A 22,612-nucleotide genomic window follows, 5' to 3' on the forward strand; every position below is an offset into this window, starting at 1 on the left:
GTTTGGATGTGGAGGATGATGCCAAACATCGCAGGTTTATAGCAACTCCAAAATGCCCAATAAAAGCAGTAACACATCTCAAGCCGCGAGCTTGCGTGTCAACTTTAAGCAACATCAACAGAATTCGGCACCAGCATTCAGTCCCCATCGTACGAAAAAGTATCCATTCCTTGTGTCCATCATGGTGCATGGGCATGGATACTCTGCTGTTTCTGTGCGCTCCTTCGGCAGTGCGCTATAGATATTCGGGCGAGGGCCCACGGGCGCTGATTGACCCACACATGACGAGGGAAACATGGAAAGGTGGAATCCACCAGCATTCCGATAGCAATGGTTCTGCCATTTCTTACCAGAATGACCTCGACACGGACAAGAAGAACACCACCGCACGAATCACAAAGGCGCATAAAGCTGCATAAAGACCGTCTGCTGCAATCCATCCCATTGCGTATTTCCGGAGGATAACAGGACGACATAACAGAACAGGGAGAAGGGTCCAAAAAACAGGGATGACCAGAGACGCGCGGCTACTTACGTGGATGGACCCACGAGAAAGCCGTTGAACGGCCATCAAGACCTCCGTCGTCACATGGACGACGCCCTGGACAGGATAAAAAAATTACTCTTGTGATATCCGACTTGGGAGATCTCGATTGAGGCTCGAGTGTCTCTAGACTCTGCATTGTTCTGATTTATACCTCCAAAAGGCTACGTGACCGGAAGTGTATCGTTCTTGTTTCGCCTCGCAGATTCGGGTGTGGTTGGCTTCAAGTCTCCACTATTAGAAAACTCTTAAGACGAGATCTAAGGCGGACACAACTAATGGTTTAGAGTATACACATATGTGAGTTGACTATGGGTGACGATGCTCACCGACTTCTCCACCGCCAGCGCCGCTTTGATTGACACACTGAATTCTTTCCCTCATCATATCTTACCTACTTTTGTTTTTGTGCACGTAGCTTGAATTGATATATCTTCTAGCTGTTTCCGCACGCTCCCAAGCTCGAGACAATGCTAACGTATGGGCTGCTATGTAGCGCAGGGGTAGAGATCGTAAGTAAATGGTAAAATCAGCAACCGACGAATGAAAACTCACCCGGCCGATGCCGGGCGGTTGAAGTAAGAAGTGGCACTGTGGCCAATGCATTTTGAGGCATGCTGCTCCGACTGGTAAGGCTTACTGGCATTGTACCCATGTACAGTGCAAGTAGCATCCCAACAACGTTGTGAGGGGTTATAAGATCATGGCCACCGATGTCTCGTTATGCAACGCATTCTGTGGCGCACTAATGTTTTTTTGCCAATATTCACGCGAACGTGAGTGACTGTTCATACTCTGCATGAGTGCACCACACGATCCCACCTCTGACTTGTATCGTCAAGGCAATAAAGCAGGCATGTAACATGGTGGTATCTTAAATCTCAGACGGCGAAAGTTCAAGGTACTGCCATGACGAGACGACCTTTTACACAATACGATACGTGGCTCCCGTCTGCCAGAGGTCTACTTCGTCCACGCAGGCTCAGGCAACTCGACACCCTCCCAATACTTCCTCAAAAATTCCTCGACTCCGATAGGCCTGACATGCGGAAGCAATTTATTAAGATTCGGTGCAAAATCTACGGATCCGTCTGCTACCATCACACCCCCCTAAGTTAGGGCATCACAACCTTCAGCGCAAAATTCAGGACGGCTCGTATTTGACGCATGCACTCACCTGATACAGAAACTTCAACCACCTATCAACCCCATCTTCTTCAGCCTTCTTCCTCAACTCCTCAATACTCGTATACCTCCTCAATATCTTCTTCTTTCCACCCGTAACCCTCTCCGCGATCTCCACCACCTCATCATACGTCTTCTTATCGCCTGCCATCCCACTAACGGGTCCCCAGTGCTCGAGATCCAGACTCGCAGCCACGAACCTCCCTACGTCTTGCGTCGATGTAAATGAGACCGGCATTTTGCCGTCGCCTGGGATGTCGGCGATGCCGGCGGGTATGTCGACGATGTAGTTGAAGGGACGAAGGCCTCCGAGGGCTTCCTCTTGGTTTTTCGGGGTGCCAAAAACCATGGTATTCAGGAAAACGCTATGTGGAATACGAGAGGTGTACGTCAAGGGTTTTGATCTGATAGCAGGTTGAAAAGGAAATATTGGCCCACCCGCAGACAAAGCGCGTGCACTCAAGCCCCGAGGCCTGACAGGCCTCCCACACCTTGATCTTTGCCGCATATAAGTCTACGCCTTCGTTACTCTGGTTACAACAAATGATCAACGTCATCAGCCACCCCCGAGCGTTTTCTCTTCTAAAGTGCGGAAGACATTACCTGTCCAGCAAACTCCGAGGGCGCGAACCTCTTCGCTCCAGCCTCCTTCGCGGCTTCCAACAGCGCGAGCTGAGACTCAGGACCGTCTACAGAGATGGTAGAGATGATGGTGTGTACGCCTTGAAGGGCAAAGACAAGACTTGCGTGGTCTGCGTAGTCGACTATGCGCACGTCGACGCCTCTGTCGGTCAGGGAGTGCTTGGCGGTTCGGGAGAGAAGGACGACGGAGTGTTTGCCTGAGGCGAGGATGCTATTAGCGTAGAGGGTTATTCATGAGTGGCGATGGAGTAGAAGAGAGAATGGTCATCAGTTAGGGCGTAAGTTATTATTGGAAAAGCGTGAAGGGAGCGTACGCTTCGAGGATCTGAGTCCCGAATCCACCTGCGCAGCCTGCTAGTGCGACTCTGACCATGTTGCTTCAATGGGATATATGAAAGGAACGGATAACGGTATGATTGTGGCTGTCAAAAACATCATGGGCTTATAACAGTTTCATCGTCGCTTCACGATAATGACTTGTAACAAAGCAGGCTTGAAAGACTCCTGGACAACATGCCATTGTAGGAAGAACACACCCACATCGCGGCCACAAGAACTCGCGCAATTGTGGATGCATTTGCACGTCGTGTTATTGATATACGACACTTGAGCACCGGTGTACGCGAAGGACCCACTGGCGCAAATTGACCCACACACGAGACGGCCCGGAAGAACAAAGCTGGATCCACCAGGATGCCGATAACTGTTCCCCAAGACCAACACTCGTCAGAGACAGCAGCACTGACGGCTTACATATCAGGAAAGGCGACACTGTGACCCATTGCTCTCTAAATCCAGGTTGAAAAATACAAGCAGAAGAACCCGCAAGCTGGGATCGCGTTCCCCGAAGCTCTCGACAATTACCTTACAATTCCCCGATCCCCAGCCAGACGAGATATTGCCGCGGCATTTCTACCCCACCGCCAATCAGCTCGCCTCCAAAAGGCTACATGACGAGCAGGTTATCATTCCCAATGGTCGAACCTTGAGTACGCAACCCATAAGCGAGAGCGATGGTGCGAGCCCATCGCAGGTGCCCGATAGTCGTATAAGTACAATACATATATATGTACGGCCTGATACAGTGCTAATGACGATCGAATCGAGGCCACGTTGTTAAGCAACTTGGATCTTGATGGCCGATGAGCGACTGCTGTAACATGTCAACACAGAAAGTTCAGAGGCGACAAGAACTGGATGGCCATCGGATCTAGTCCACCGTCGTTGAGAGCTGAAGGGGGAACGTACGAACGCGGAAAAAAAGACAGGTCCTGCTCCTTGTCAAACTGTAACAAATGAAAATAAATAAAGTTATGGACTGTCTGACAGCCCCCCACAAGTCGTAGGGATCGATCGTCCAGAGAAGAAGACCCTGTTGTATACAGTTCTCGTCGGTGCTAGTGTAAGATCGAAGACGGGAGGGTGATGGGGATGGAGACGAAGACGAGGCACGCGGAGTTCCAAGTCGGGACCTTCGAATGCTTCCGTCGAGTCTCTAGTTCCAGAACCATACACTGGCAGGGATAATATCCCAGCGGCGCTCCGACGATCTCATACTGTGGCGCGCCTAGTCCGCGACGAAGACAAAAGCCTCCATCATATGTAGCTTCCCAAAGCAAGCCGAGTGGTCAATCGTCAGGGACGATCTCACTAGAACGAATAACGAGAGAGAAGGGCAGTATTGGGGCATGCAGAGCATCACCAGGTCGACGCTAACGCCACTAGCCTGCGATGTTAACAACGCGTCCGTTTGCAGTTCCTTTCAATATGACCATAATCCGCCACTCAAAGCCCTCAATGTGACGAAGGAAAGCAAAGTGCACGGACGGCGAACGTACGGTGAACGTGTACATACAATGCATCAGCATCCGGCTCCGAGTTTCTTCGGTGTATGTGTGTGTGGTTCTTGATGGGGATTGCTTGCATTTGATCTTGAACGATTTCATCTGGTTGGAAGTACAAAGCATGTACTGATGAGGGGCGCGGGGCTCGCGGAGAGTGGCGGAGAAGCAAAACACGATGCCGGGCTGTTGGGCATGCGGAGGATGCGTGCCCTCGAAGGTACCCATTTAAGCAAAGTCAACACAGGAAATCAGCACGGATCTCGTCTTCCAACCCATTTGAATGACCGTCCTACAGGCCATCATCCCATTAGCGACAAGGGGTAAAGCTCAACTCTCTACGTACACATTCTCGAGGCTCGAGACTCGTTCCGAAAACTTGGGCACGGGGATGCTATTGGTTTGGTTTGGGTATGGCTGAAATCCTGAATGGAATGGTCGCACGTCACAACGCAGGCGCTATTTCGTTCGCTCCTTTCCCTCCTTGATGCTCGAATGTATGGATTGGGCGCCTCCTCGGTGACGACAAAGCTTTTTTCTTCTGTTCGAACGAATCTGGATTAAGTAGATGAGAGATCCTCGAACGCGTCTCCGCCTTTGTGCTGTGCCGCTCAGTATAAAGACTGTATGACCTAGGACGAACCTTCCGTTCATCTCGCATATCAGCCCCTTTCTACCCATCCACGATCCCCAGCCTTCTTCCGAAATGGCTCCTGTACCATCGTCCTCTCTATTGAACATAACGTCCTTCCAGACGGAATGGATCCACTCTTCTCAACACAACTTCTCCGCCTCTCCCTCATCCGACCTCTCCCCAAGTCCCTACCAATCCTCATCGCCCTACCTCATCGACGACTCACAAGATCCACTACCATCCTACATCCCCATACCCAGCACCTCCGCCTCCGGCACCTACCCCACTCCCGACCCCTCTCTCCCCCGCAAAAAATCACACGCGCGCCGTCAACCAGAAGGGCACGTCCCGCGCCCGCGCAACGCCTTCATCCTCTTCCGCTGCGACTTCGTCGCACAGAAGAAAGTACCGGCGAGCGTGACGCACGATCATCGGAATATATCGAGGATCGCGGGGGGTGTGTGGCAGGAGATGACTGCGGTGCAGAGGGCGCCCTGGGTGGGGATGGCGAAGAAGGAGAAGGAGGGGCATAGGGAGAAGTGGCCGAATTATAGGTATCAGAAGGTTGGGGGCAAGGAGGGGAAGGAGGAGGCGAAAAAAGAAAAGGGAAAGGGGAGGGGAAAGGGGAAGAGGGGGAGAAGGGGGGCAGGGAACGGAACGATGAAGGTGGAGGGGAGTGGGGAGATTGGGGCTTGGGAGGTCGTGACGCATGAAGACATGGAGGAGGGATTGAGGAAGCTTGAGAGTGAGGCGGACGTGGAGGAACTGAGTCCGGCGACGACGGCGTGCGAGGGTCCGTCTGCTGGGCCAACCGTGCTGGGACAGCGAAGATCATTGTCGTGTCCTCCTCCTACGACGGAGCCTACGTTCGATATCGGCTATGGGCTTTGGCCTACCGCTGTACCTCAAGACGATGTTTTAGGCCAGCACGGTTTTGTGAACAACATCGGGACATCTTCGTCCTTACCTGCGGACTCAATGCTGCTCTCAGCAGACCACACCTGGGCCACCTCATATTCAGTAAGAATCCCTCGTCCTTCCATCCACGCCTCGCTAATCGGAGAATATTCACAGATACCTCCCAGAGAAATGAACATACCTTCTCCCACACAGCCTCTCCCCGCTTCTTCTTCGTCCTTCACCGACCCATTCGCTTCAACGTCTCTGTGGCACCCCGTACCCTACGACTCTACCTCTTCCCTTTCTCCACATGCTCCCCTTCCCCTCCCTCCAGATTCATCCTCATATACCATCGACGACTGCCCTCCACCTCCACCTCCACCTCCAATACCAATGCCCGAATCACAGAACTACACGCACGCAGCGTTCGACTGGCACCTAACAACAGGCGTATCAGATACGTACGCGTGCTCACCTATACCGGGGCATTATCTTGACCAGCTTCAAACGCCACACGAGCCTGAAGCTTTGACCTATGGCGATGGAGGTGGGGTGTGTTATAATTATAGTGGGATGGGTATTGAGGAAGGAGCCGAGAGGTATACTGCTTCGACGGGACCGGGAGGTGAGTTCGTGGGCGGAGGTGGTGTTGGTGTTGGTGGTGATGGAGGTGGTGGTGTAGATGGAAGTGGGCAGTCAAGTTTATGGGCATCCGGGTGTGTCGCTGGTATGCCGTTGCCAGTACCAGTGCCAGCGCCAGTCCCGATCGTTCAGGCATGCCACGAATTCATGTACAGCGACATGCCGGTGTCGATATCGGACGCGGAGTTGAGGAGTATACAGGGGTTGTATATCACTGAGGAAGATGAGGGAAGGTTTGGGGGCGGAATCTACTGAGAGCATCGGTGGTTGTTTTATATGGACAAGATACACATGCATTGGTACTTTTTCTTGGTGACCGCTTCTAGATTATTCGATGTTGAACTCAAGTTCAATTGGACTCCGAGGTCGTGAGTTACTTCAATACGATACACGCGTATAATTTGTTTCGGAGCACGTACTTGTAGTAGCAGTATGATTTTCTGTATCATCCCGCATGTTTTATGGACTGAGTGGGTGACTTCCCGTAGAGAAAAGATATGTTTATTCGGGATTGATTCACCGCGATCGCTGCTCGGCAACGCTCCGAAATGAAGATCGCAGCTCAATGGTTGGCTGCAGCTGGCTGCCGCCTTCATCTCCGAGCGTTGCCGAGCGATGATTGCGTCGAATAAACATATAATTTTGTCCACGGGAAGTCATCCAGTGTCGTCCGTGAACACACGAATAATATTGTGGGCCAGTTAGGGTCCGGTCAGGACGGAGAGCGTTAATTTGTTGTGAGGCGCCGTGTTGTTGGGTTCATGCTCCGCAGAACTCCGCGCGAATTTCAAACTTGTCTTGCCTCAGTTCGCACCGCCGTCCCTACCAAGTCCCTACTGGATACCCCTTAGAGTCTTACTTTTCAAAGTGGAGGCCCCACATCAGTTCTTTCGTCAGCACTGCTTTGATTTACCTCGCGCACCCTTCGAATCCAGCCCGTGGAAGTTCAATACGAAACATACAAGGCTTGTCTCGCACGCCACATCATCGCAAAATCTGCTTCAGCCTCCTCAGATTCCTCCGAATCCCCAGATTCAGAGGACGACCGTGACGGTTAGCAGCTCTCCGACATTTCGTCCTACATATCTCTCGCACGAAATGTAGCGCATCATCTCAGGTACTTAACTTGCAGTAGCGAAACACTCTGCCCGAAGTCACTCATGGTCGTGGTACATAGACTCCCTCGGTGAGACTAAGGTATATCTATTAAAGTAGAAACACGAACAGTATTGTCCCAATTGATCCTAAAAGTTAAAACCCAACACATTCATTGAAACCTCCCCGTAAAGCCTAAAGCCTAAACCACACTCTTCGTATCCACATCCACCTCCCCCGTCTTCCCCTCCGACTCCTCCCTCGGAAGATCCGCAATCTTCTCCAACCCATGATCCGTCTCGATCACCTCGTTCTCATACACCACGCCTTCTTTATCGTAATTCGTGTCGATGACGGTGCTGATGACGAATGCGGTGAGCGGGAGCGAGACGAGGAGCATGAGCCAGGAGGAGAGATGTTCGCTTAGGTACTGTTGCCACCAAATTCAAATTCCATTCGTATACGCCGGTCAGTAATGGGTGGTGGGCATGGGTTGATGGATGGATGGATAGGAGAAGGACGTACGGGAGTAGCGACGGCATCAACGCCGAAAGAGACGGCGGCCCCGGCGGATTGAAGACCTTTGTAGAACCCTGCATACCGAGCGAGCGTGAACGGGTCGTTGGACATCGCGCCCATGATCCAGTCTGTAAATTCATAACTTCATCGTCAGCCATCTGCATCTACCTCCCAGAAACGCCACAAACTCACAAGCGAGAGCCTGATACATCGCATCGCCGAAATACCCTACATCCCGCCAAAAAAACACTTCCGCATCAGCATCATCAAATCTACAGACTCAAGAATAAGGACAGGGATAGGTGATAGGCGCAAGCTCACAGAAAAACACCAAAGCAGCCGGCTTCCCATACGCGCTATCCTTATACGAAATAACCGAAGGCGGATCATTACGCGTAAAAGTAAGCTGATACGAAAGACCTCCGCCCCATGAAGCGATGACGAAGCAGGAGACGATGGCTAGGCCGATGTAGCCTCGGGTGCGGCGGTGGAAGGGGAGGGAGTCGAGGATGGGGCCGATTACGAGCGCGCCTGGAGTCCGACCAGCAACAAGTAATAAGCAACCAAAGTGATTAGGAATTAGGAATGTGATGAATGGGATTGAGAGGCAGGGAGGGAGGGAGGGAAGGTGAAGGTACGTACCGGTGATTTGGGCGGCGGCGCTGAGGACGGCGGTGACGGCACGGGTGGAGGAGTCGAAGAGTGCGAATGTGAAGGCTCCTTGGTACGCGTCTGGGGGTAAAAATGAGCTGGTTTCCGCAAAATCCAGGATGCAAACGGAGAATATAATCACTCACAGAAGTAGTTACTACCGAAGAACATAGGCACCAAGCTACAATCACGTATAAACATAAAACTGGTCAGTACAAAACACTCGTCGTCAAACCTGAACATCTAATAAATGACCATACAGCAGAAGTCTCCTATCCTTGATGCTCATCACCAAGTTCTTCGCCTCGACCCTTATGGTGTTCGACTGCTGCAGTTTGACGAGTGTTCCATCGCTACGGACGATCCTGCTTGGTGGCAGGAGCGTGAAACTCAGGCACATACCGAAGAGGATGATGACGACGAAGGCGATGTATGTCGATGTTGTGACGGCGGAGAGACCACCCTTGTTGAGATTGATTACCATTGCGATGAGACCACCGATCTGTAGGAATGCAAGAGGGCCATGTCAGATATTGGGCCTTCCGAGAAATTGATGTATAATTCTGAACGTACGAAGGAGCCCATTGAGAAGATCACCCAGAAAAGGGAGAACGAACGTCCCTTGTCCTTCTCTAATGGGTACGACATCCTATCAACAGCGAAGTAGACGTCAGATTCACTAACTTAGAAGAGTCAGGAATCGACAGAACTGACATGATGGCCCCTTGTGCCGCCCAGAGGAGTGCTGCAGAGACACCGAGTATGGCTCCAGCGAAGACTGTTAAAAATCCAATCAGTTCCACACATTACACCCAGTATGAAAACATTTACTCACTAACGAACCACCGAGTGCCCTGGACTTGGAAACACCAAAGCGAACCGACGTAAAGCCCATAACCGGTCGTGCCCAGGAACATAGTATACTTTGGTCCGAGGACGTTGTTGATGGAGCCGGCGACAATACTCATGATAGCAAACATGCCGTACAGGACACTGCTAGCCGTATCAGTGAGCGCGATATCTATGGTGAAACAGGCCGTTAAACGCTGTTGCATGTTGTGAGTGAGGTACCGTCTCAGAGAAAAACGGACCTTGACTGCCTCCAGCTCCAAGATTGCTCACGGCCGAGTACATACCCACAGTGCAGAAACATACGAAGCCGACAAGCGCGACCTGAATGGTCGGGGAGTCTAAAATGCGAAAAAAACGAAGAAACGTGAGTGGCTCTGTGAGTTACTGGAGTCAATACTGTGCTTACTGTAACGGAGGAACTTCATATCGACTCGGAATGTCGCAGGAGCGCGGACGGAGGACAACGACAGTGGGCTCGACGAAAGAGAGCGCGAAACTTCACGACGTGTGCACCTTCCCTCATTTTAAGGAGGGACGATAGGTGGCCATGTGGTCTTGAGCTCCAGCACTAGTATGGCGTTGGTATCTTGCCCGTGAGGATAACCAAATCGGGGTCATGAGGGTTATCGCCAGCGTCGGCAGCAGGCGTTGTTGCTATCGCAGATTGAAATGTTGGCAATGGCTGTACCTGAATGAGTTACATCGGCGATCCGCATGTGGGGTCAAATAAGTCGAATCTTGTTCGTTGCAGATTTCCGAAGTGCAATCTCTCGACACGCCCCGAGGCACTCCAGTTCAACAGTATCGCGCTCGGCGGTATTCCTCGGATAGCGGATCCGAGACGGGCGGAAAACAACACAGGCAGAAACATACCAAGTTATCTGGACGACTAGCACTCTCTATTGAGAACAGGGCCATTGTCGCGTCCGTCAACCTCCCGAACAGCATTGACACAAGCGACATCACGGTTCTTTATTCGGCGCAAAGCAAAGCAACATGAAGCGAACATGGCCAACGACACAGCATGGCCCTCTGCCCTTCTTCGTTCCAAAATTGCCGTAACCAGCGAGCCGAACTCCCATAAGCACGCGCCGCGATCAAAATGGTAGCCATGCCTCTGTTTGTGGCACAAGACCTCTCATAAAATTATGTGTAAAATGCACCAAGCAGCATGGGGTGTCCCCTCCATCCAGGTGGATTGTGAAGGAGACCATGCTTGCTGTGAAAGGGTGCATAAGGCAGAAACCCTAATCGTTTACTCTATTGTAGGCAATCGCGAGTGCCACATTGTCGAGGGCGAGTCCACACGCCAGCAGGACGAACAGGGGAGACTGAGAGGTGCGCGCTGTATGTACCGCCTGATCACGACCTCCGACGACACTCGGTTTTCCCGGAGCCACTGGCACATACGAAGGACCTCTCCGCACGAGCAAAAGCGCAGTAATACACAGCCATACCTCAGACTATAGCCTGAGCACATGTGAGAAGCATTGAATGAATGGCTTGTACTAGCGGGGCTCGTTTATAGACAGACACAAACCGGTGGTTGAAGCCCGGGTGAGATGAACGCCGCGGTGCATGCTGCATGAGGTACGGCTTCACGACATCCTCGCAGGGGGTGGAGCATCGTGTACAAGCGCTCATCACGCACACATGAGGTGCAAATGAGCTCGAGACGCCAGGTGAGGTACGTTCAGGGCTGGAGGCGTGATATACATAGGACGAGCTGGAGGACTAGAGCTCGCGGATGGGCGCACAAGTCAAGGAACGTATGGAATGTGGACCTGCTAGTACTCCGCCGGGCACGATGTTGCCTACATACCTGTCAAGACGCGTACGATAAGACATGGTGTTAGTTAGAGTGTGTATGTTTCAAAGGAAGACTTATCGGGGCCGAGATGGTTTGCAGAGCTATGGACTCACCTCAATGTGACTAGGCCTATCATCGACGGGTGGCGAGTTAGGAGTGAAAGATTCAGAGACATCGTGAATAGGTGGTATTGGTAGAGTCAAGTCATGAGAAGTAATACACGGATTATGCGAAGAGAACAGCAGGACAGATCAGAGCTAAGCACTAAACAATGAACGGACTGTAACGTTAACAGGAACACAAAAAAGACCCAAGAGAAATTCAGAGATTCAGACAGGGAGAGAAAAACGGTAAGTAGCCACGGGATATGGATATAATACGGAGCCATGAACGATGAGCGACGACGGGCGATCCGGAGAGACGGAGAGATGATGTACCACTACATACATAAGTATTAACAAACAATCATCGATGAGCCACGGAGGAGGAGTGCAGTGGGTATAACAGTACACGGCGGAGCGGAGTGGAGAGGAAAGTAGGTTCGTGAGAGGTGGGAAGTGGGAGGTGGCGTGGGGCTATCGGAAGACGGCTTGTTGAAGTCTTAGTTTGACACGTTCGCCTGCAAGTTTTCCGATGGAGGCTAGGAGATCGCCTCGTCGAAGTGGTTCTGGAGGTAAAAGTTGTCAGCAGAAAAATTGAAGTATGCAGCGGCACTGAACCTACTCGTAATATGGTCATCCTGAAGGTCGAAGTACAAGTCAGCAATGTCAAAGCGTAGGCGATGAAAGGACGCTACTAACCATCCCTCCCTTCAAACAACGCTCACGGTCACCAATCACTAAAGTACGTTCAACAATTAGACGTGTAGTGACGAGCAAAAAAGCCTACGAGCGCGACTTACTAGCATGGGCAGTGAGAGCAACGATAGGCGTCCGTGCCAAGGAATTGTGCCGCTCATACGCACGGATCAGTTCCGTCGCCTCCATACCCCCCATAAACGGCATCGACACATCCATCTATCGCCCAAAATCAGTTTATTCACAAAGAAACAAAAAAACACCGACTCCGGAGGAAAGAACGCACGAGGATGATATCGAAAGGTTGGCACCGTTGTGTTCGTGTTTTGAACTTATCGACGGCCACAGACCCGTTCTCCGCGATCTCTACCGAATGGCCGTATTTCTGCAAGATCTGCGTGGCCAGACGTTGGTTGACTTCGTTATCTTCCGCGAGCAGGATGTCGAAGGTGGTGTCGCCCTTCGTCGCGGCTGGACTGATGGTGCTGGATTCTAGGGCGGACGCTAATGCGGAGGCGAGGTCTTGTTGAGAAACAGGCGTCGACACTTGCGAGCTGATGCTGTTGTCGAGACACCATTTCACTGTAGGTATGTGAGTTTGTTAGTGGTCATGGTCGACACAAAGGCATCACTGAGAGACATACAGTTCAACGGGGCTTTTGCCTGCGCAACACAACACGAATTAGTCATGAAAACATGAATGAGGACCGATATACTTACGGGAGCCAGGAGAACGATCGGAATATATCTGAGATGTTCATACTCGCGAATCTTCTCTGTCTGGAGGCAAAAGAGACAGTCAACACAGATGCCCAAAAAGCAAACAACACCAGAACCACACACCCATTCCGGTGAATCAACCACGACCGTATCTATATGCGGACACGACTCCCTATCCGACACCGACGACATATCATGCACGACGTGCGTATTCAGCCCAAGGCTCTCTATGCGGTTCGCCACTCTCGTCTGGTCGCGCTTCGTATCCAAGAACAGGATATTTCGGTTCGCGAACGGTGACATCTTCGACCGCAATGCGCCAAGAGACATGTATCCCCGATGTGAGGTGAGCGTGAAGAAGAACTTGCTACCTCTTCCGACCTCACTCTCGACCCACATGTTACCGTGCATAAGAGATGCGAGACGTTTGGAAATGGATAGACCGAGGCCAGTACCACCGTACTCCTAACGAAGCCCGAAAAGGGCAGGAATCATTAGCGAAAGCACTACTGAGAGTAGGATGCATCTCACCCTAGTCGTTGATCCATCGGCCTGTGCGAACGTGTCGAAGATGAGGTTGAGCTTATCCCGTGCGATGCCAATACCCGTATCCTTGACGCAGAATTCAAGTGTCACAGCTTCGTCATCCAGCGCAAGCAGACGACAGCTCAACGCGATACGGCCCTTGGCGAAGGTCTTCGAAGGCGTGAACTTGATCTATCACGGCATCCGTTTGTGTTAATGGTAGATGCACGAATAACATTGAATCGAGCCTACCGCATTCCCGACCAAATTAGTGATAATCTGGCGTAGCCTCAACGAGTCACCAATGAGCAAATCCGGAATATCCGGGTCAATATCATAGGTGAGGTCAAGGTTGCCTTGCGTGGCTCGTACGACCAAGGTCTTGAGGATACCGAACACAGTTTGACGGAAGGAGAAGAAGACCTGCTCCATCGTCATACGGCCAGCCTCGACTATGTCAGCATGGAGGTAAGCATGGAAGTCTCAAAGGCCATAAATTGGACCACGACCAGAGGTCGCAACGTACTCTTCGAGATATCCAAGATGTCGTCGATGATGAGTAGTAGTGACCGGGCGAGACTGTGGACGAGTAGCAGACTCTCGCGTTGATAGCGTTCCAAATCGCTGTCTAGCGTCAATTCAGTCATGCCGATAATGCCATTCATGGGTGTACTGGAACAAGATCACAGTCAGACTAGAGAAGCGACATCTAGAGATGACAAGGGACTGACCGAATTTCGTGCGACATATTGGCCAAGAACTCCGATTTACTCTTGTTCGCCAACTCCGCAGCCTCCCTCGCAGCCGTGTTCTTCTGGATCGAGTCCCGCAAGTTAAACACCATCTGGTTGATCTGTGTTTTCAACGAGTCCATCTCGCCGCTCGCCTCGACGGTGATGAACCGCGTAAAGTCTCCATCCATAGCCGCAGCCGAGATCTGCGCGAAACCACGGACTTGGGTCGTCAAGTTTCCTGCCATCGTATTCACGGACATTCTATCGTGCCAGTACTCAAGCGTTAGAGGTTACCCTATCGAAATACGAGAGGGTGAGAAAGCGTACGTGATCTCCTGCCAGATTCCTTGAACGTTGCCGACCTCGGCTTGGACTCCTAGCTTGCCTTCAGTTCCGACTTCGTACGCGACCTTCTTGACCTCGGAGGCGAAGATGGCCAACTGGTCAATCATGTCGTTGATGGTGTTGACCAGGCCGAGGATCTCTCCGGACACAGAGACACCTCTGACCTTCTGGGTCAAGTCTCCTCGTGCGACTGCCGTCTATTATCGGTAGAAGAGTGAGTATGTTGCAGTTTCTAGGAGACTAAGCCTGAGAACGTACAGTCGCCACGGAGATACTTCTTACTTGAACCGTCAACTGGAACAGAACACAATCATCAGTATCAGGATAGGTAACCGCAGGAGCGCATATAAAGGGCGTACATTTCGAGCCATAACGTTCACGTTATCAGTCAAATCCTAGATTCCGCGCCCAGTGAGTCCCCAAGTTCATGACCATCCAAAGAAAATAAACGTCACCACCGTACCTTCCAAGTCCCCCTCACCCCCGACACATTCGCCTGTCCCCCCAAGCGCCCATCCGTCCCCACCTCCCTCGCCACCCTCGTAACCTCATCCGCAAACGTGCTCAAACTACTCGTCATCCCATTCACCGTCGCCTTCAACTCCGCCATCTCGCCCTTCACATCCACCTCTATCCTCTTCGTCAAATCCCCATTCGCCACCGCCTTCGTCACCGTCGCGATCGACCGTACCTGATTCGTCAGGTTCTCCGCCATCAGGTTCACGTTGTTCGTGAGCTCCTTCCACGTGCCCTGCGCGCCGGGAACGTACGCCTGCCCGCCGAGTTTGCCTTCGGTGCCGACTTCGAGGGAGACTCGGGTGACTTCCTTAGCGAGGGATTTGAGCTGGACGACCATTGAGTTTACGGTCGATTTTAGCTCGAGCATCTCGCCCTGTGCGTCCACGCTGACGAATTTCTCGAGACTGCCGCTCGCGACCGCCTTCGTCACCTCCGAAATCGACCGCACCTGGTCCGTCAAATTCCACGCCATTTTCTGCAGTTTGACCAATCCAGGTCAGGTGAGGGAGTCAAATGAATGTCAGCATGAACGAACGGAGGGAAGCCGCGAGCCAGAAACCCAAACTCACGTTCACATTCGTCGTCAAATCCGCCCACGTCCCCTGCACCCCCTCCACCTCCGCCTGTCCGCCCAACCTCCCTTGAGTCCCCACCTCCAACGCCACCCTCGTCACCTCGCTCGCAAAGTTGCTCAACTGGTCCACCATGCTGTTCACCGTCTCCTTCAACGTCGCCATCTCGCCCTCGACGGGGATCTCGATCTTGTGTGTGAGGTCGCCTTTGGCTACTGCGGTCGTGACGACGGCGATGGAGCGCACCTGGTCCGTCAGGCTGAGACACATGCGGTTTACCTGTTGTTTTTGTTGTTGTTGTTGTTGTTGTTGTTTGTGGCGGTGGGACGGAAGAAATGTGTGAGTGTGAGGGCCCGGCGATCGAAGTCTGCAGGGAGGAAGAGGAAGAGGGAAAGAAAAGAAGAAAAACCCACATTCCGCGTCAAATCCAACCACACCCCCTCAACCCCAGGCACCAACGCCTGTCCCCCCAATATCCCCTGCGACCCCACTTCAAGCGTCACCCTCGTCACCTCGCTCGCGAAATTGCTCAACTGGTCGACCATAGAATTCACCGTCGTCTTCAACGTCGCCATCTCGCCTTCTACGGGGATCTCGATTTTGGATGTGAGGTCGCCTTTGGCGACGGCGGTGGTGACGACGGCGATGGAGCGGACTTGGTCGGTTAGGGAGGAGCACATGCGGTTGACCTGTTATTGCATTTATTTGAGGCAGAGGTACAGACAGCTAATGTTCAGGCGGTGGATGGAGAAAAGAAAAAAGAAAAACCGACTCACATTCCGCGTCAAATCAAGCCAAACCCCTCCAACACCCGGCACATTCGCCTGACCCCCCAATATCCCCTGCGACCCCACCTCAAGCGTGACCCTCGTCACCTCGCTCGCAAACACGCTGAGCTGGTCCACCATCGAATTCACCGTCGTCTTCAGAGTCGCCATCTCGCCCTCGACGGGGATCGCGATCTTCCGTGTGAGGTCGCCGTTCGCTACGGCGGTCGTGACGTCCGCGATCGAGCGGACTTGATCGGTCAGACTTAGACACATCCTATTTACCTGCCTCCCCAATTTTTTTTCCTTCTCATTGAGCTTCTGACATTATGATATGATAGGCAAAAGAAAAAGAGGAGAACTCACGTTCCGCGTAAGATCCAACCACACGCCCCCAACGCCCGGAACATCAGCCTGTCCGCCCAATATCCCCTGCGAGCCCACCTCGAGCGTGACCCTCGTCACCTCGCTCGCGAACACGCTCAGTTGGTCTACCATGGAGTTTACCGTGGTTTTCAATGTGGCGAGCTCGCCCGCGACGGGGATGTCGATTTTGCGCGTCAGGTCTCCTTGGGCGACGGCGGTGGTTACTATTGCGATTGAGCGTACTTGGTCTGTTAAGCTTAGACACATCCTATTGACCTATGCATGGGTTTCCACGCCGTTAGGATACACACCGAACAAATAATTGAGAAAAAATGGGAATGAACTGACATTCAACGTAAGATCCCGCCACACCCCATCCACATCCGGAACATTCGCCTGTCCTCCCAACCTCCCATGCGACCCAACCTCAAGCGTGACTCGTGTAACCTCCGCCGCCAACGTACGTAGCCGAATGACCATCCCGTTCACCGTATTTTTCAAGTCGAGGATCTCGCCCCGGGCGTCGACCGTGATTTCCTGCGACAAGTCACCCATCGCGACTGCCTTTGTGACCATCGCGATTGAGCGGACTTGGCTTGTCAAGTTGGCAGCGAGGTGATTTACGACGTCTGTTAGTTCTTTCCATGTACCGCCGACGTCGAGGACTACGGCCTGTCCACCGAGTTTCCTATATCATAATGAGAGCCCGAATGATAAGAAACCCGTTCCGCGCCACAAATGATAACTGTGCGAAAGCTATAGAGAACTCACCCGTCCGTGCCGACTTCCTGACTGACGCGAGTGACCTCCTGCGCAAACCTTGCAAGTCTATCGACCATAGTATTGATCGCGTGCTTCAGCTGAACCATAACCGCGCCCTGGACCGTGACCTCAATCTTCTGCGACAAATCGCCATTCGCGACGGCGGTACAAACCCTCGCCACATCCTGGACCTGCTCCTTGAGCAGCATCAGCTCCGATACGGCATCGATCCCGCTCTCGAACGCGGCGGACATGAGGGGACCATTGGATGAGACGACGGCGGGCGAGCCGGATCGGTTGGTAGATGAGGACTGGAGGTGCATTACTCGGCCACAGGATCGGCAGGTGTGATCGTGTTCGTAGGAGGACGGGGCGGGGGCGGAGATGGAGCGTTGGGGGTTCGGACGGGTGGGGTCGAAGATGGCGTTCCGGATGGCGGGGAGGGAGACGTTGTTGTCGATGTCCATCTCGTCCTCTTCCTCATCCTCTTCCTCTTCATCATCGTCGCATTCGTCGTTGTCGTCTTCCTCTTCGACCGGCGTCCCGCCGTTAGCGATGACGTGCGAGCTTGCATTGGACTGCATCGAACGGGCCGTGACCGGCGCAGGCTGGTGCACGGGCAGACGTCTCGGCTCAGCGTCCGGAGATGGTGGAGCCATCTTCTAAGTAATCTGTATATGAGGACGCCAATAACACTCGAGAGATTCAGTAGCCGTCAAAGCACGCACGCTCCGCCTCTTCTTCGTCTCTGGGCCACTGCCGCCCCATTTCTGTGCCGCACGGTACGCGGCGAGTTCGTGCTCGGCCGTATACATCCTCCTCACAAACCCCGACATGATCCGCAGTACGTTTTCCGTCTGCGCCGTCGAGGGCCCAGCATATTGTGGAAGAGGTGTGTTCGGCGGGCCACGCTCGCAGGCGGAGAGCACTCGGTCGAGGTGGGTGATGAAGGGAGCGTTCTGCATCGCCACGGTGGCCATGTTGGCCGATTTGTCGACTGAGACGACGAGCAGAGGGATCGACGACGACGTCGACGTCGAGGCCGGGTTGGAGAGGATGATAGCAGTTGCGGACAAAGCTGGGTCCGCACAATGCCCGCCACTTTACAGCGGCATCCCATCCACGTGGTTTTGCCTCCGGGACTCCGTGCCTGAGCCGAAGGCAATAATCCAGCAAATATTCATCTGAGCTCGAATATATATGTAGCTTCTCAGGTCGATGGAATCGGGGATGTAACCACCTGAGCAGGGGGTGGATACCATATCCATCCTTACCGGCGGTACGACGTTCATGGGTCGGCTACTTAGTACAATTCATTATCGGACCTCCTCCTACGTTCGCAGATACTTGCGCGCACGTGAAATCAACAGCAGTCAAGACGGTCAGACTCAAGCATTCGCATCCACCACGACCTGGCTAGCATCAGGAAACCACCCACACTCCTTCAACAGCACATTCAACTCCCCCGTCCTCCCAGCCCTTACATCCACCCCTTCCGCCTCCAAGGCATCTTTCTGACGCTGCGCTCCGTCCGTACCTGGGCCTCGAGAGGATATGGCGCCCGAGGATGAGACGACGCGTTGCCAGGGGACTGGGGGATTCGTGTCGGGGGAGAGGAATTTGAGGGCTGGGGTGGGTGGGACAGGAGTAAGTTCAAACGTTCAAGGACAGTTCGATTGGCATTGGAATGGATGGGTGGATGGATGGATGGATGGATGTTGGAGGGGATATAGATGCTTACCTTGACCGACATGTCGCGAGTGGTTCGGCATTCCGATGACTTTTGCGACGTGTCCTTCAACACGTCCAACAGAGGTCTTCAGTCTGCATCGCGTGCAAGTCCACATCCAAGTGAAAGAGCACGTAGGATAGCTATAACTTTAAGATGACTTACCATACGTCGTGACCTTCCCCTGCGGTATCTGTCTCACGACTTGGTAGACCTAGGTAGGCGCAACAAGAACCTTGATCAGCACCAAAAGACGGGTTCTACCTGAAAGGCCAGAGTGGCGCGATTTTACCGCCGCATGGAATTCAGCACTGTCGAGCGACATAGTTCGCGCGAGGTACTAGCCAAGTTCACAACCAGCAGAAAAACAGAAAGCAGATAATAATGTCGGCGTTAGAGCCCCCGGAGGAAGAACGAACGAAATACCCGTTCGGCTCGAGCTCGTTCAAGATGGTAAAATCAAGACAAGACGACTCGGAGTCGAGTGTGGCAACGACGTCGACAAGTTCAAGTTCGCGCGGAGTTCTGCGGAACATGAACTTACATAGAAACCCGGAAACTCGGCGTCTCACTCTGTCCTGCCCGTCCTCTCCGAGAGCTCGAACGTCGAACGAACGTCCAACCACAATAATCGTGTATTCTCGAACAACGCTCAATCCATACATCATGCAGGACGATACAGCAAATACTACTACTTACTGCTACAGGTATATATTTTCAAAACGAATTATACGCGTGGATCATGGAACACTTATGTAGCTCACAACCTCGGACTCGGAGTCCAGTTGAATATCCAATAAGTAAGTCGTCTGAAAACGCTCATTAAGAAACAGTCCTGTCCAATATCTCGAACGAGAAACCACCCTCCCCAGTACGTCATACCCCCAAAACTACCCTCGTCCTCCCCTTCGCAAACATACAACCCCTGAATACTCCTCAACTCCGGCTCCGAAATCGACACCGGCATGCCACCGCACCCGTACTCGTATTCGTAGCTTGCTTGAACGAGCGGGACTGGCACTGGTATGGGCATTGACATTGGCATACCAGCGATGAATCTGGACGCCCATAGTCTCGACTGCTCATCTCCTCCACCCTCCACCTTCTCCACCGCCACCTCCACTTCCACCTCCGGTGCCCACCCGCTCCCTTCGAAACCGAATTACCTCCAGTCCCTCTGTCCATACCCATAGCCATACCACTATAACTCAGGTGCCAGTCGAAATCTAATGCTGCGGGGTGTTGTTTTGCGATCCGGGCATTAGCGTTGGAGGTGGAGGGAGGCAGTCGTCGATGACGAGTGAGGGATAGGACGAGGACGCAGGTGGATGAAGTGGAAGTGGGAGGGGGAAGTGGAAATGGAAGTGGGAGGGGAGCACGATAAGGGGAAACTTGAAGGCAAGAGGTGACCTCGTAATTGTATGGTACGGGATGCCACAACGTCGTTGAAGCGAATGGGTCTGTGAAGAATGTCGATGAAACGGGGAGAGACTGTGTGGAGGATGATATGTTCTAGGAGTTCTGCGAAAGTTGCTTCATTAGAATGAAACAGTACATACAAGACTTACATTACGTTCGCAAAGTCATTCATCCTCTCTTGACACCATACCTCTGTTTCGCAGCATACCGCCTCCATCTCTGTATGTCCTCACGTTGCAGCAGTAGATCCAACGTGTAGTAACTCCGCGCAAGCTCTTCGTTACTCGCGGCATGGTGCACCGCACTATGGCACGGCCTAATAGTATCGAGATAACACTGATCAATGCTGCGTCCTACAATCTCGCAGAGTCAGTATCACAGTATGATGGAAGCTTACCGACATAACCAAGCAACAGAGCCCAACATCGACTCGGGATGCCATTTCTTCTTCAACACTCGCGTATGCATCGAACGCGGTATCAAATGATGATACGTCAACGGCACCTCCCTCTCACACATCTCACATTCCTTATGATCTTTCCTCGTCGCACTCCATACCGGTGGCGGTTTACAAGCCTCGTGCATATAATCGACTACGACCTTTCGTAAGAATTCGACGGCCGAGTCCCAGTCGTCGCAGATTCCGTAAGAGATCAGAGAATCGGAGAAGGAGGTGGGGATGTTTTCGAGCCTGAGCATCGTGGACATCGAGCCGGAGTCAAGGTCGGTATCTAAATCAGGCAGTGAATGCCTGGTCTCGTAGGACGCGTTGTGGAATGAGGAAGGAAGGGTGGGCCACACTTCGTGGGAGAGATAGGAGGAGAAGTCGGAGAGCTGGGAACCGTCGACGTCGTCCTCTGGGGAGGCTGAGGAGGCTGAAACAGATTTTGCAATGATGTGGCGTGCAAGGCAATCCTTGAATGTTCCGTATTGAGATGGCAGCTCTTTCATGAACTGGATAATGGTATCGAGGGTCCGGGTAAGCTCAGAGCAATGCTAACGAAAGGACTGATGTGGCGCCGTAGGAACGGGAGGTGTGGCGAGAGATGGAAGTGAAGTATTCGCAGCTTGGGAGATTGTTCGAGCTTGAGGTAAATGCACCTCCTTAGACTGAAAGCAAGTAATTCGATGTGAATGTAGTAGGGTCAAGATTCACTTCAAAGAAGAGCGGTAAGTAAAGCGGCAGAAGCCGGCGGGGCCTTGAATACACCTGTGGCGCATGACTGTTGGAAAGAGCTCGAGGACAGCACGACCTGTCGTGACACTGGGAAAATATTCATTCTACCTTGTGGAGTAGAGAGAATATCGTAGCTAACATATAGATACGGAAAAACATGTGAGGCCACTTCAGTTAAGAGGTTAGTAATTTGGACACGTTAAAACACAACGGACTGATACACCGAAGCCAAGAAGAAACACAATGAGACGGCATCGTATCGCATTTGAATCGACACCCTACGAACAAGCTCTTTGCTCTCGCCGACCCTGTCGTCTGAGTTCATTCATCAGCGATAGCGTCGTCTCGACGTTTTCCCAAAATGTTGAAGCCTCGCAAACGTCACTATCGTCCCTCCATCCCCAATCCGGCTGATCCAACATCTCTCTGTCGAGCATATCATCCAGAATCGCGTGAGGATCTAACCTGCAATCCGCGGGAAGTAACCGACCAAGGAATCGGCACAGTTTTTCGTGGCAGCGGTCCGGCCGTTCGGAGTACCCCACGTTGAATAAACAAAGGCTTTTGAATGGCGCTTCGAAGGACGGAGGCTCGAGGAAGTCCTCGCAGATTCTTACGGACAGTGATAGTGAGCGTAAGCGTGGACAATATTGGGCAAAATGAATGAGGGAGCGTATAGTGAGGACCCTCCAGCGCGCGTTGTAGAGGGCAGGATGAGGATTGAGTGCTAATTCCTCGATGTGGGGCCAATGCATTGCGATGGACTTGGCTTGATCGTCGTTTATGTCGAGATCGCGAATATGGCGGATGGCGAATGCTTTCATGTTCCGTAACCGAAAGATAGGTAGAAGGTGACAGAAAGCAA

The 22,612-nt window shown here is 52.5% G+C and overlaps 6 protein-coding genes across 6 annotated transcripts; 1 reads left to right on the forward strand and 5 right to left on the reverse strand.

The window, feature by feature from the left end:
* Positions 1–1,507: 1,507 nt before the first annotated feature.
* Positions 1,508–2,744, reverse strand: STEHIDRAFT_132277 (NAD-P-binding protein; the record flags this gene model as incomplete). The annotated part of the gene is made up of 5 exons (XM_007305827.1): positions 1,508–1,654; positions 1,722–2,094; positions 2,168–2,259; positions 2,333–2,582; positions 2,686–2,744. The coding sequence occupies 5 exons, from the start codon at positions 2,742–2,744 to the stop codon at positions 1,508–1,510; spliced, it is 921 nt and encodes a 306-aa protein (XP_007305889.1).
* A 2,447-nt stretch (positions 2,745–5,191) lies between these two features.
* On the forward strand, positions 5,192–5,404 carry STEHIDRAFT_20176 (uncharacterized protein; the record flags this gene model as incomplete). The annotated part of the gene is made up of 1 exon (XM_007305654.1): positions 5,192–5,404. A coding segment is annotated over one exon (213 nt), but the record flags the coding sequence as incomplete, so codon positions are not given.
* A 2,156-nt stretch (positions 5,405–7,560) lies between these two features.
* STEHIDRAFT_122692 (uncharacterized protein) lies at positions 7,561–9,983 on the reverse strand. Its single transcript, XM_007305828.1, has 12 exons — positions 9,912–9,983; positions 9,745–9,843; positions 9,489–9,674; positions 9,368–9,431; positions 9,227–9,302; positions 8,914–9,155; positions 8,800–8,834; positions 8,645–8,734; positions 8,324–8,533; positions 8,195–8,230; positions 8,009–8,130; positions 7,561–7,913 (listed from the first exon to the last, which is right to left on the reverse strand). Exons 1-12 carry the CDS (start codon positions 9,928–9,930, stop codon positions 7,686–7,688), a joined length of 1,407 nt encoding a protein of 468 aa, XP_007305890.1. The 5' UTR covers positions 9,931–9,983; the 3' UTR covers positions 7,561–7,685.
* Positions 9,984–11,482: 1,499 nt separating this feature from the next.
* On the reverse strand, positions 11,483–16,468 carry STEHIDRAFT_81369 (uncharacterized protein; the record flags this gene model as incomplete). The annotated part of the gene is made up of 19 exons (XM_007305737.1): positions 11,483–11,982; positions 12,039–12,054; positions 12,116–12,153; positions 12,217–12,331; positions 12,399–12,694; positions 12,757–12,775; positions 12,833–12,892; positions 12,956–13,297; positions 13,364–13,549; positions 13,610–13,809; positions 13,884–14,029; positions 14,089–14,352; positions 14,419–14,633; positions 14,695–14,730; positions 14,796–14,831; positions 14,900–15,430; positions 15,525–15,806; positions 15,941–16,216; positions 16,304–16,468. 19 exons carry the CDS (start codon positions 16,463–16,465, stop codon positions 11,891–11,893), a joined length of 3,312 nt encoding a protein of 1,103 aa, XP_007305799.1. The 3' UTR covers positions 11,483–11,890.
* Positions 16,469–18,810: 2,342 nt separating this feature from the next.
* STEHIDRAFT_60548 (uncharacterized protein) lies at positions 18,811–19,269 on the reverse strand (the record flags this gene model as incomplete). The annotated part of the gene is made up of 2 exons (XM_007305704.1): positions 18,811–19,049; positions 19,164–19,269. 2 exons carry the CDS (start codon positions 19,267–19,269, stop codon positions 18,811–18,813), a joined length of 345 nt encoding a protein of 114 aa, XP_007305766.1.
* Positions 19,270–19,820: 551 nt separating this feature from the next.
* STEHIDRAFT_99516 (uncharacterized protein) lies at positions 19,821–21,521 on the reverse strand (the record flags this gene model as incomplete). Its single annotated transcript, XM_007305829.1, has 3 exons — positions 19,821–20,642; positions 20,720–20,886; positions 20,968–21,521. 2 exons carry the CDS (start codon positions 21,519–21,521, stop codon positions 20,739–20,741), a joined length of 702 nt encoding a protein of 233 aa, XP_007305891.1. The 3' UTR covers positions 19,821–20,642; positions 20,720–20,738.
* Between the last annotated feature and the right edge of the window lie 1,091 nt (positions 21,522–22,612).

The sequence above is a fragment of the Stereum hirsutum genome (assembly GCF_000264905.1).
Source record: "Stereum hirsutum FP-91666 SS1 unplaced genomic scaffold STEHIscaffold_10, whole genome shotgun sequence".
Taxonomy (NCBI): domain Eukaryota; kingdom Fungi; phylum Basidiomycota; class Agaricomycetes; order Russulales; family Stereaceae; genus Stereum; species Stereum hirsutum.

What these genes read in the sequence shown, in the direction of transcription:
- STEHIDRAFT_122692 (XM_007305828.1), bottom strand. An exon ending in CGCCGCCGCCCAAATCACCG is followed by an intron (nt 8,534 to 8,644) that starts GTACGTACCTTC and finishes GTCGGACTCCAG; the next exon opens with GCGCGCTCGTAATCGGCCCC. An exon ending in GATGTATCAGGCTCTCGCTT is followed by an intron (nt 8,131 to 8,194) that starts GTGAGTTTGTGG and finishes ATGAATTTACAG; the next exon opens with ACTGGATCATGGGCGCGATG.